The 14,339-nt window shown below is 37.1% G+C and overlaps 1 protein-coding gene across 2 annotated transcripts in view; it reads left to right on the forward strand.

Moving 5' to 3' along the window:
• LOC139130849 (receptor tyrosine-protein kinase erbB-2-like) overlaps positions 1-14,339 on the forward strand; it is a 232,645-nt gene that overhangs the window by 20,791 nt on the left and 197,515 nt on the right. For both annotated transcript variants that reach the window (XM_070696648.1, XM_070696647.1), the window contains 6 exons: positions 1,324-1,429; positions 1,695-1,840; positions 2,269-2,437; positions 4,831-4,959; positions 6,118-6,320; positions 6,622-6,737. In XM_070696648.1, the coding sequence (XP_070552749.1) occupies positions 6,223-6,320; positions 6,622-6,737 (214 nt within the window). In that variant the 5' untranslated portion in view covers positions 1,324-1,429; positions 1,695-1,840; positions 2,269-2,437; positions 4,831-4,959; positions 6,118-6,222. The remainder of the gene's footprint in view (positions 1-1,323; positions 1,430-1,694; positions 1,841-2,268; positions 2,438-4,830; positions 4,960-6,117; positions 6,321-6,621; positions 6,738-14,339) is intronic.

The raw sequence follows: 14,339 nt of genomic DNA on the forward strand, positions 1-14,339 counted from the left end.
ATATTACATTTGTGGGTGCATTTTATTACAATTATGGTTGATGTTACATTTATGGAGATTATTACATTTATGGAGGTCACAGGGGACATAATAGTTTGTTTACTCCACAGATCCACTATGTGGATTGGTGGGGCGCCATAGAATTTAGTTTTCTTTCTTCAGTTCTTTCTTCAGCCCAACCACGTGCGTTGCAACTATGACCGTCACTAACGTGAACAATTTGATGTTGATTTGTTGCAGTTCTAGTCCCCCATCATCCCCGACGGCTTCTCTCTATTCTCGTCGCGCAACATCCGGGTTTTAGCGTGGCGATTGAGTCATTTGTTGCGTCACATCACAGTGAAAACATATGACCGAAGTTCGGATTTTTCGACTGCTATACTGTACAATATATTCAACGTTTCAATGTATATGAATGTTCAGTTCTAATATATGTCAAACAATTTCTATATCATATGCTGTCTTGTAGCGTCGTAGCTAAATCCAACCCTATGTTAGAATCCTTTGAGAACGAACTCGGCATTGCGTTTCAAACGAAACTTTGTAGTAGTGTAACAGCTCTTTGGAGTTAAGAACTACTTTAGGCAACAGGATGTCCGAGCTGTACATAGGCCTAGGGGTAATTACAAATGCTCAGAACAGCCGTTTTATCCAATCACATAGGCCCTACACGCTTCGTGAAAGGTGTCAAAACATGTGTCTGATCTAACATTTGTAGATAAACATTGAGAACAGTAGTGTTAGCGCATGCCAGTTTCTGAGTGGGAAAAAGTTGGAATGACGTAAATGTCGAAGTAACTTTGGAAAGGTTGCCAAGGTTGCCTTCTGACAGAGCCTTTTTTAGGTCGAAATTTTTGTTCATCTGTTTACTTTTTCACGTTTTGCTTGTCGTTTCTATACTGAAAATATGATTGTGTAAACAATACTGTGACAACAATGACCACCAAAGTGTGACATATCCATAGTTTAGCAATGCTGTAACTTTATATGGCTTAACTTATTTCTTTCTTTGGTCGCCCAATTGAGGAGGAACAATGCGGTCATAATTCTTGGTTTTCACTGACAATCGTCATATCAACAGCGGAACACACGCTACACTTCATACTCTAACGTCAAACTCTCTTGCAATGCATATGCATATTTTGTAGAAAGGTTATGCTTAGTGTTGGCTAAAGTTTCTACAAAATGTTTCCGAGGACTTCACTTATTTAATAAGAGGTTTTTGATATGATTTTATTCTCTACAATTAAACCTAAAAGTTTATCGGCTTGTATCATGTCATGCCTACGTATTATATCCTTTCTTTTCTAAATTTGGTTTCAGCCTCTTCCCTGGACTTATTTTACTGAGTTTTGGGACTTTAGGGATGTATTCGTAAACGCGGATGCAATGTATTTTGCAGCAGCCCAACAGAAAAACAGCTCGACGTGTAAGTTAAGTCTCTAGCTGGCGTCATTTATTTTTTCGGCATCACATCATTAGTGTATCACTAGCATAATGTAGATCGCTACTCCTTTATGAACCCTCTTATTTCTTTTTGAGACTATCTTATTGCCACATCCACTTTCCCTGTGACACTAAAAGAGTTTTAACGACCGAATGGCAGGAATGTTGTCATGTGGTCAATTGAACGTGGTCACATAAGTGGGCAAGGGAAATTTCTTTCAAACTTACAATCATCCTATGATTTACAGGCGACATAAACCTCTACCTACCCCTCAAGTCTTCAGCATTCGAAAGGTATGAATTAAAATGCCACAATCTATGTAAGATGATATGTAAAGTTACTGAGAAGATCGAGACATCTGTGTTACCAATCAGTGATTGCAAGTTATATGAGGTAACTGAAATTTACATTGAGAGGATTGTCGTCAAAAGCGCTAAATTACATAAAGAGAGGTGAATTCATATAGTTTGATGGAGTCATAACTCTCACGAGCGCTTTCAAATTATGCAAAACAGCACCAAAATATTTACCACTTTTTAACGCTCTTCTAATAGCGTCATTTAACAATACAATGTCAGATATAATTTTTTTATCGTTTCCGCATTTGTCAAATAGAATGTTTCTTTTAGTGTCACTAGTGACTCAAGTAAGCTTATATATTTATTTACTTATCATGCATTACGTCCTTTTCTATAAACTTCTGGTTATCCAACATGATTGGATTATATTGACTTTGTTCGTTCAAATGGATTATTCCTAGCATTTGTATTCAACTTATTAACACATATAAAATCAACATTGACGATAATTGATTTTCATAGAATTACACCAGTTTGCCGACCACGACCGCCAAGGTTATGTCTTCTTACAGCGAACAAACACAGGTTTGTATGATCACCTTAAATTACAAAGCAATGCACATCGCCATGACTAGCCCACTCGAATGTACGCTTGGAAATGCAGTGATTACCATTCAATTTAAACCGTTGGGTAAGTATTCGATTTAAAAACTTATACGTTGACCAAAAAAACCTAAATGTTGTCTCATGAATACATGCTTAGATCCCACGCAAAACTGGAATGTAGTGAACTTAGTCTAATTAGCCCCACTGACACCGTTCGAGGGACTTATAGGTCCGGTTATGTCCTTGCGTGCGTGCATGGCCATGTGACGACCATGTTATTGAAAAAGCGGGGACTGTGTCATTGACAATGATTTTTTGGAAAAGAGCTCTATTTCTAGAGCGAGTGCACTAAATTTCATGAAATTTTGTAAAGATGTTCGTCTCACAAAGCTCTGATAGCACACAATGAGATATATCATTAATGCATAAATTAATTGCTAATTTGCACATTTGACTAATTTTTGGAATTGCGGTGGTATATCTAGAAATACCGCCGCAAATTTGATGAAACTTGGTACAGATCTTTAGCACATATAGTCTTATATAAGTTTACAAGACACTTAGCAGTGTCATGCGAATTATGTACTAATTTGCATATTTAATGAACTTTTCTAATAAGTGGGCTATCTCCAGAATTAATGCATCAAATTTGATGAAAAATGGCACAGTTGTTGATCTCTCGGAACTGTAATACTGTGTGAAGGTATAAAGCGATATCATCTTAGTTAATTGCTAATTTGGATATTTAATGGATTTTTGTAATTAATGTGATATGTCAAGAAATGTTGCATCACGTTTGATGACACGTAGCACAGATGTTGATCTTTTGTTGGTGTAATGGTGTGCATTGATATGTAGTCGTATCATGTCAATTAAGTGCTGATGTGCATATTTAATAAATGTTCGTGATTAGGCTGATATGGCGAGAAATGGCTCGTCAAATTTCATGAAAGTTGGCACATATGTTGAGATGACATTGCTTTAGCATCGAATAAAGAAACTATGTAGTGTCATGCTATTTATATTTAATTAAAATATGTAATGAACTTTTCTAATAAGAGTGATATGTCCATAAACACTTCATCCGATTAGATGAAACTTTGTATAGATTTTGATCTTTCGGTACTGTAATACTGTGCGAAGACATTGAGCAGTACAATCTCAATTAATTGCTAATTTGCATATTTGATGAACTTTCATAATAAGTATTATATGTCTAGAAGACTGTATGTAATTTGATGACATGGTACAGATGTTGGTCTTCCCGTAGCTTTATGGCGTGCAAGGATATGTAGAAGAATCATGTCAATTAACTTCTAATTTGCATATTTAATGAATTTTCGTGATTAAGCTGATGTGGCGAGAAATCGTTCAGCAAATTTCATGAAAGGTAGCACATGTGTTGAGTTCACATTGCTTTAGCATTGAATAAAGAAACTATGCAGTGTCATGTTAATTTACTATTCAATTTAAATATATAATGAACTTTCCTAATAAGAGTGATATGCCCAGAAACACTTCATCCAATCAGATGAAACCTTGTACAGGTGTTGATCTCATAGCGTTGTAATACAATTTATTGACACTCGGTGGTATGGTTTATGAAGTGTGGTACACGTGGTAATCAGTCAGTGTTATAATAAAATGCAAAAATATTTGGCAACATCCTGTCGATTAACTACTAATTGACTTATTTAATGACCGTTTGTAATTAGGGTGGCTGCCCACATTGGTTGTAAAGGTTTTCACCACAATTGAAATCATCTTTAATCACAGACCCAATTAATGAACAGGACTCTATCCTCTCTAAAGACTTGGAATCAAAATACCCATTAACAAGTGGGGTCTGTATCATCAACGGTGACTTGTTTAATATATAAAAAATATATCTGTCATTAGTAAAGGTGGATGAATTCCGCTTGCTTTTGATATCAGCATGTAAATACTCGTTGGTAGGGGCTGGAGAAAGACTTAACGTGTATATGTCGACTGTTACGCGATCAATATCTCTTATTATATAGATTGTGAATACAAATTTTGAGCTTTCAAGATGGTACCCATTATAAATTACAAAGCATAAATGACGTCTTTCCTTACCTTCTTCTCATTGTTTACTGTAGTATTCTCGGTCCACAAGACCGTAATCTTATAAAACCAAATTTAATTATTATCATATTTCGAATTGAGGACTGCAAAGGCACACTATTACTTCCACTATTACTTCCAAAGTACCTGATAGGCGGGACTCTGTCTGTCATTGAATAAAGTGACATGCCTGTATCAAGCATTTCATAAATTTTACGGAGACATCTGTGTGATACGGTTAAGTAGTGCTTTTGTATTTTGTGTTACATCTCGTCAGTTTCGTATATCTGCCATCTTTTGGACCAGATAATTAGGGTCGAAATCGAACGTTAACGATTTGGTGTATATCTAAATGGATCTGCTGACGGTATGTTTCTTTCTTACTCTTCCTAGGATGCCCCGAAGGAAAATATGGTGGTCTTTGCCAATTCGATTGTGTTTGTAAGAATGGGGCTACATGCCACACGTTCAACGGAGCGTACAAATGTCAGCCGGGCTGGAAAGGAGTCGCCTGCGATATTGGTTGGTACAGAGCAATTTCCTATCTAAAACACCGAATACGATCTTTCTGAACGGCCAGAAACATTCCTGGTTCAGTTTAAGTGGGATGCGAGATTTCATTCACTGTTACCAAAATCTTTCTTCATGAATTCGTTCAAAGAGAACATAACACCTAATGTCATTCACCTGTCTACTCTCACGACAATTAAGGAACTTAAGTCAAACTAGGAACTCTAATGTCCCAGAATTTTAGATTAAAGAATAATAGAAGGACAATAACGTCAGCGCACATATGTTTGAATTTTCCATATATATTTTCATGACAACAGCAAAAACTTAAATATCTGGAATCAATTTCATTGAGGGATACTATACGGCCGTAACGCCGTATGAAATGTTAATGTTACAGTCTTTCGAAATCAGTTTAACCTCAAGTAATTGGCATACATCTGTGAAATACTTAAATAATAGATGGTAGTGCAATCCAATGCGATGAGATTCTTCAAAAGACAATGTACATACCCATGACAATACAATACAGGACTATTAAGACAAGATAATGTAATAAACTAAAATACGATGTAATGCAAAGTGCCTGTAAAAGGCTATTTTGCATATTAGACTACCTGCAACAGAACTTTGCATTATTTGACGAGTTATTTGCCAGGAGTAAAGATTGCGCTTTAAGGTTGTAACCTCCATAAATGTAATAATCTTCACAAATGTAATATCAACCACAATTGTAATACAATCAACCACAAATGTAATAAAACAGTCAACCATTAATGTAACAACCCGCAACCACAAATATAATAAACAAATTAACCATAAATGTAGTATATTAACTCAACCATAAATGCAATAAACTTGAACTTTCATATGTGATAATTTGTTTATCAATGCCCTGAGTAAATAATAACTTTAATAAGACAAGTGTAATGTTAGTGCATACTTTGTTTCCTTTCCGAAACACAGAATATAATACTTTGAGAATGCGTCAAACGTTTACTACAATAATGCTTGTATCGGTGTCATTATTACGTTTGTTCACTTAGTGTATGATAATATTTGCAGGATCAATGTTCCTCTCTGGTGTCCTTCTAACTATAGAGCAATGTCTTACAAATTTAGTGCGCCTTACGCTTTGTTCCTTAACTATCGTATCTATTCCCATTTTAGTAAGTCCGTATGTTGAACTATCTCCGAAGATGATCAACTCAATCTATGGCAGTTTATATGTATTTTCTTGCTATGCTCATGAAATTAAACTAGCTGGACCGAGCAATGACCAATCGGAGGTTCCATTGGAACATAAACGATGACTTAATCGGACCTCGAAGCCATGTGGTATATATCAGAGAAAACAACAACGCGTATGATAGGTGAGCTGTACTGTATAACATGGACCTCATAATGTGATCCAAAGACTTTCCTGCCATTGTGAAGTTTAAAAGAATTGCTATTTAAAACATTATCATCAAATATTTTACCTGCTTTTGAAGAAAAATCGTATAAGGCCTCGCTTTCTTTTGGCTGACATGACTGTGGTTACTGTGTATGATTTGCTAATTTGACCTACCGTATTTCAATTTGACTTGCGCTACAAAGACTGGAATTGTTTGTATTCTTCATCAAATAACATACTATTTGAATTATCAAGGTCAATAAACTTTTTATTCTCAGTTACGCTACCCTTGAGGTAATTCATGCGTCAACGGCCCTTAATGGGAAGTATGAATGTCGTGTTCGTGATCAGTCTGGCGTCGAATATTCTGACGTAGGATACGCACAGATATCAGGTCAGAATAATGACTTGGTTACATTATCCCAAGCATTTGTCATTTTCAGCTTTTGTGTTCCTTTCAACGGACGTTAATACATAGTCCGGAATTACGTTTTCCTAGATTCTATATCAAAGTCTAATTTAATATGCTTAAAATATCCCGTGAACTCGTATTTATATATTAGTATATTAGCCGCGGAGTGTTACTGCGCTAAATTTAAATTTTGTAATAATGAATCGATTTCTTTAATCGGCTACCATTTGCTAGAGACAATATGTACAACGTTTGCTGATTCGTTGAATAGTTTTATATGAACAAATGCAATGGCTGCTTTTCCCTAAAGTACGTCGATAAACGCCTCACAGATACATTTGAGTTATTGTGCACAATAACATTATTAATGAGAATTGCTTTGTTAAAAGAATTTTTCAATTACAAAGAACGCAGGATATATTAGCAAGTTTAACATGAGGTAAGTAGTATGACAGGGCTGTCATCGGATTGTGTATGAGACAGTCCCAGTTAAGTTCAGGAAGCTCTTTGTGTGTTGGCCGTTCCCAGGGGTACCTAAGAAAGTGTAGCTTTTGAATGAAAACGATAGCTTTGACACCGTAGAGGATAGCTTGGGTAGGGAAACGATAGTTGCTGGAATGGAATCCGTAAGTTTGGTCATCTAAAACGATAGCTTTGAACATATTTTGATGTTAAGGGCATAAATAAGATGGCTGACAGCAGCAGTGGTAGCGGCGGTAAAACTTTTACCCGTTTTCTCAACAAAAACAGCAAATTCTGTAGTGTAACATGCCGCGTTCAGTGAGGTTCAGGCTCGATTACACTTCTGTAAAGTTTCTGCGCTCATTTTACAAAACTTGCAGAGAAATCACCGTTCCCGTTTTCGAAGTGAACATGCTATATTATTCTATAATACAGGCAACTCATTAATGTGAATTTATCTGTATTATTGCGTTTTCATGCAGTGTATTCAAATGATGACCCATTTTTGGGGACTTACTTGACAAATTTGGAGAAGTTTCACCTATATTCTGTTGCATGTGAAGGTTTTTCTAAAGTTTGGGATATTTGCTCTGTTGTGAACTGTTTTTTTTACTATGTTATTGAATTTTTTGATTAATAATACAAAACAAATAGTATTTATCAAATTGTAACACCATCTACAAGTAGAATGGTACGTCCTGAACACATATATGAGAGTGTTCAACTAATATATATACTCACATGAACTGGCCCATATCGCCTCCTGTGTGACGTACACCGGCAGAGATAAGAAATCAATATAAATCCTGTTGTACGTCATCAACCGGAACTTTTTTCCTTGAGTGTACCGTTCATACATGAACGTGGCGACACAGACCGATTTGTCGTGATCGATGCCGTGCTAGATCTCATTTTTACAAAAATGTGACCCGATACATCCAGACATGGAAACACAAAAGGCATTTTCAACGAAGTTTTGAGACGCTAAAACTATTGCTTTTCCCGAGAATCGAACGGGGATACCCTCGATCGTTTTATTTTAATTGCTCAGTAACGTCGCGGCTCCAGTCGAGTCGTAAGGTTCAATGTTGACGTCGTAACTGGCGATCGCAGTCGGCGATAAACCCGAAATCTACACCTCAACGTAAGTTCAACTGAGTAAGTGAGTACCGTATAAACTTCGGGAAAGCAAAATAGAGTTTGTGCCTACTCGTGTTTTTCGCGGAAGCCGCACAACTTGTCGCCTTCGGCTCAAACTTGTACGGCTCCGCGAAAAACACTCGTATACGATGACGTCAAACAGAAAAAAATACCATGGGACAGATGTCCTCGTGGGAAATTACAGTGCTTGGTGCTACAGCAGAGCGTTATAAATATTAAATTGAAATATCAATATAAAAATTAAATTACTTCAAGTACAAAGCTATCTCCTATCAGAGAGAAGAAGTGAGAGGATTTTTAGCTCAACACTCTCATATATATGTTCGGGATGTACCATTCTATTTGTAGGTGGTGTTAAAATGTGATAAATTATTAAATAAATGATATAAAACAAATATTATTAATCAAATTATTAAAAAGTACAGATTTTCTCCTTGGAAATTACGGTTTACGATGCTAAAACAGAGCGTTGTAAGAAAGCAGGGGGCCGTACGGAAGTTTGTTTCAACTTCATTTGTTATTGTCTGCTTGACTGCTTTGCTACGAATTATTTCGGAATGCCTTACTGAATGTGTTAAAAACGCCTAAAAGACGATTTGTCAGATATTATACATATCTGTATTGCACTGGCTTATTTTACTGTGTTTCAAAAGAGAACAACGTTCAGTTATTCCCGATTCATCAGTTAAGTTATGGAAAATACGCCAAGACCTAAAGGTGACGGTAAAATGCATTAAGACCTAAACGTACTCTCTGCAATAATGGTGGGAGACCTGTTGTTATTCTTGTAGCTGGTAAACTGTTCAGACAGTGTGAGTTGGGTTCACAAAATTATTATATAGTTGCTTAGTATATCCCAAGTGTGTCGTCCCATGTTATTCTTTGCACAGTAATAGTTATGTTATTGAAAACTTGTAACATCACTCGCACATTGTTTTTACGATTTCTCCGTATGGCATCCTATATTTTGATATTAATGTACACCGCTTAAATCAAATAACATTTACTATTTACATCTTTTCATAGGATGTCTTGACAACAGATGGGATGAAGAATGCGAAAATGTATGTAATTGTCTTCATGCAGATAGTTGTAATCAACACCTTGGTTGCATCTGCAGTTCTGGATGGAAAGGAAGTCACTGCGATGAAGGTGGGAATATGGACGGGTAGATGCAAATCTCAACAAACCGATAAACTACAGATAGTTCTCAATGCTACCTCAAAGAAACGTGCGACAAAAACAGATAAGTGAAAATTAAATCATTTTCGATGCTACACGAAGTTGAAGGGCATTGTTTAAGTTGCGATTGCCAAGAAATACCAATAATTAGAGAGACTGATAGTTAAAAATTGCCGAGAAGTTATTTGAAAATAATTAACACACACGTTGATTTTTTCCCCAACTATATATGCTACAGTATCGCGGCCGTCGAAAAATGTGACTGAATATGAAACGTTGATTATTTTCCTTTCAACGTGTGTGGTGATAACTTTTATCACTTTGGTGATCGGCTTCTGGTGCTACCAACGAATGAAACTGAACCTGCGGAATTACCGACGTCTTAACAATGATCAGGAAGAAATACACGAGGTTATGAGGGTAAGTTTTGAGACTATCGAGTGTTGAAGGTGTAAATACGATACAAGATTTATATTATTAGTGGTGAACTTCTGATTATATCAGGTAGTTATATAGATAGGTTATATATATACCCGGCTGTCTTAACTGTATGTAATCATTGGGAGAACTGATATCAATAATATTAAATTTGACGTACTGATGTTACCATGCTAATGCAGTAAATGCAATTAAAACCATATCAATTAACAAACTTGCAATGATTACTCAAACTCTAGGAACATATAGGGCAACATGACAAATGGTCACTTGCGCACAAGAGGTTAAGAAAATCACGGACAATGCTTGGACAGGGCTCTTCAGGTCAAATCTTTAAAGGATATTTCAAACCAAAAGGTTGCGAACGTATCGAGGAGGTGGCAATCAAATCACTACTACCAAGTGAGTGAAGAATAACGGATATTAAAAACCTTTACAATGTTACAGTAAATCAGTAATTAATTATCGTATAACAGAATGGCCTCAGAGGCTCGGAAGTCAACATTCATCATATATCACATAACAGCCTTGCATGATTCTTACATGGTGGTTGTAAAGCTTAAATATGTACGAGCTATCTCCTTTAAGGGCGAGGGATATGTTCTGCATGTTTATCATTTTAGGTTTCGAGGGTTAGTTTGTGCGTAATAGGATCATAAATGTCATTCCTGAAATCCTATGTTACTTTTATGTGATGCCACAGCAATAAGCAGATTTTGAATGAGGCCTCTCCCATTTATGTATTTTAGCTGGAAGGAATATCAAGTCTTACATGGACTTTGCAAGTGAAATTCGATGTTTGATTAAACTAAATGGTCACTTGAACATTGTTGCATTTAAAGGATTTATCATGCAAAGAGGTACGGTCAAACTTGCTTTAACTTTAAGTGCTTCTATCATAAACCTGATAGGCATAATAATTACAAATGTTTATTTATTTTAAATATATATGAACTTATTTCACGAAATACATATGTGTAGCCAATTTTCCATTGTATGACAGCCGACATTCGAAACCATCATTTTATTGATCGACAATGCAATTCTGATAAAATGAAAGCCCGATCTCAGAAAATTTAAAAACGAGGAAGAGACTTTTAAGGAACTGACATATGTCTATGTATGTAAATGCAAAAACAAAAATAGTAAAGACGTCATCGCGAACATGCTATCCTATTCCAAGAAGGCGGAACGGGATGTACAAGAATAGCTTTAGTTATCAATTTCCACTGAACAGTATTTCAGAACAGTTTCTGTCCATTTTGCAGACGATAAATGCTTTGTTATGGAGAGTGCTCCAAGGGGGCACCTTCTTAACCATCTACGTTGCCATAGAGAAAAATTGACTAAAGAGAAAAATACGGTATTGCTTCGCTGTACACAGTACATAACTCGGGGAATGCAGTACATGAAGAGTAAACAGGTAATACAAGTGAAAAATATAAGTTTTTTCACACTTGTTTGCGATTTGAAACGCATGCAGTTATGTGTAACGTCCATGCACTCAGATGGACTGACTCAGTCAGCGTGTACAGAGGGTTAAACATTATTTTTTAATTGATGAGTGAAAGCTGGTTAAATGAACAACAATATTTTTATGGAGCATATGCAAGGTCATGAATTCTTAGCAAATTGCTTATCAATTTGGTCACAGACACATTTACTTCCTTTACTCACAATAAAGATTCTACTCCGGGACATGTCATCAAGAAATATTTTACTATTTGATGACAACGTTGCCAAAATTAGTGACTTCGGTCTCAGCAGAGATGTCAGTGAAACTGGAGGAGTGTACATAAAGTTGCCATGGGTAAGTCATCTCACATAAAATACTTCATTTCGAAAAAAAAAGTTGTTGAACCTTTCAACTCGAGTGTTACTTATTAAGACGCGTTTCTGACCTTTTCAAAGTCTGATTACTAAAGGGGTTGTGATGCAATTAACGGTTGTCGCGAATTCAAATCCCTCTGCGCACACCCAAGTTTTGAAAGAAGTTAAGTTGAGACAATGAAAACCCTAATCACGCGGCTGAATTCTAAATTCTAAAGGAATGTATGTCACGCTTGATTATCGACAGGCTGAAGGACAAACAGCAATACCACTAAGATGGATGCCACCTGAATTTCTCACCCGGGGAGAGTTCCATTTCAAAAGTGATGTGTAAGGACGAATAATTCGCATCAATTAGTCACAAGAATACTTTCTGATACGCTAGCAAGTGGCATCAATATCGACACAAGCTTACACTCACGCATACAGATGCACAAACTCCTACACATACAAAATGCAAACTTATGATTAATTAATTTTTTTGATCGAAAGTTTTCTGGCAAACCTTTACATTTCAATCAGAACGTTAACAGTAATTTCGAGGATATTGATCATTTGAGTGTAGCTTCGCACTAAGCTTCATAGTATATTAGGCAATCAAAATGTTAGAGGATAGCAAGAATGTCCTAGTTTGAGTTGTTAACAATCCAACAACGGTGAGGGGCGCTCAAATTTTTCCATACGATAATCGTCCTGGTCCCCTTTTTGTATTACAGGTGGTCTTTCGGTGTGATATTTTGGGACGTCGCCACACAAGGTATGTTTGATGACAAAACAGACATTAAACTCTTAATTTAATTGTAAATGCATCAAAATATACGCCAGGAACTACTTATTGTTTACTATAATTTACAAAAGTTGCACGTCGTGTTTAATGGAGCATTGTAGTACTGGTTTCAAATGTGTGCCATTATGTACAAGACGTATATACGTCACATGATGTTAGAGACTCTAACTCTCATGAATAGAAACCATTTTTCTGTTGTATCTCTTAAACGAATTACGGCATATGTTTTATGCACAGGCGCAGTTCCGTTTGAAGATGTTACCTCTTACCAGTTCATTCGTAGGATAGCTAGCGGTGAAAAGTTACCAAAGCCAAAGATGTGCACAGACGAAGCGTGAGTTATTGTTCTTTGCCACATGAACCATATCTTCTACAATGCAACGCAGAACAGCCAAAAAAATCTTACCATTCCTGTTCAACGTCATCTATCGTAACTGTGTTCCTGCCTAAGCACAAAAACCTGCAACCATGCAATCTAACTGTTCCAAAAGTAATTTAATCCCTGTAAGTTATGCAGGGAAAATAAAGTACCACATTTCTAAAATGCTTAAAGCCATCACTTGCGATCCCTGGGTCCAGGAGTGGCAATGAATAATGAAGGCAAACCCATGTTGACTTCGTGTTTAATCCATTATCGGCTCAGATAAGAACCCACTTCTACGGAAATCCTAATCCAGACAGTTTTGTTTGAATACAAATACCATAAGCTAACATAACAGACAAGATGTTACCGGTACTAGTTAGTTTTTGCTGTCATATTCCTTACGCTCAGTATTCATGTACGATACCGAGTGAACCAAGAAAAACCGAGTACATAGCTCTGCGTACGATGCTGATTGTTCCCGGCGTTATACGGCCTCCCACCACAGTCCTACTGACTGCATGCCACAGACAAAGCCGGTCACCGCGGTCCCAATTTGGGCCGCGCATGAAACACTACTTTCGGTCGAAATCAACTCAATTCCGATCTATGCCTGCCTGACTACTCAACCGCTCACAGACTGGAAAAAAAAATGCTCTCGTGATGTCCCAAACGCTTAGTTTGCCGGCGATGCACGGCCATGGGCCCACTGTAGCCGGCCATAACTACTGTGTGGTTCGGAATACAGCACATTTGGTTCCGGTCACTCGTCCTGTCAACATCGATCTCACCTCGGTGCGTGAATATGCTATTGAATGCGATCACAAAGGGAGGTGGAAATCGTTCAGCGGGATGTGCTGTAATTCAATATTCATTGAAAAAACCACGTTACTTAGGTAAAAAGGATAAATATACGGAATAAATGTGAGGTACTGCTTCGTGTTTCACAGATCCACATGGTCGATATTGTTGAGTTCAATGAACGCATACTTCCGGGCTGAGGCCTAAGGTCTGCGTTATTGGGCTGAGTGTTACCGGCGTTATACAGCCTCCGGCCGTATAGCACCGGTGACACACAGCCCTGTCACGTAGAGCTAGGTGGAGGCTAGCATTTGGCAAATTCATGACAAATTCATGACATTTTAGACCACAGTCATGTGTGTGTACACGACGCGACGGTTACTGTGTGAATTTCTTTTCGATTGCATACCATACAACGGCCACCATGTACCACTGCACTACTGACACATGCGACTGTGTTATAGATGGCGCTACTGAGCCAACAATTTGATCAAGGCAGTAATACTCAATGATAGTTGCAGTTGGCTTCTGTAAAGTTTCTGAGTAAAGTTTCCTTGGCACG

Source organism: Ptychodera flava, chromosome 4, assembly GCF_041260155.1.
Source record: "Ptychodera flava strain L36383 chromosome 4, AS_Pfla_20210202, whole genome shotgun sequence".
Lineage (NCBI taxonomy): Eukaryota > Metazoa > Hemichordata > Enteropneusta > Ptychoderidae > Ptychodera > Ptychodera flava.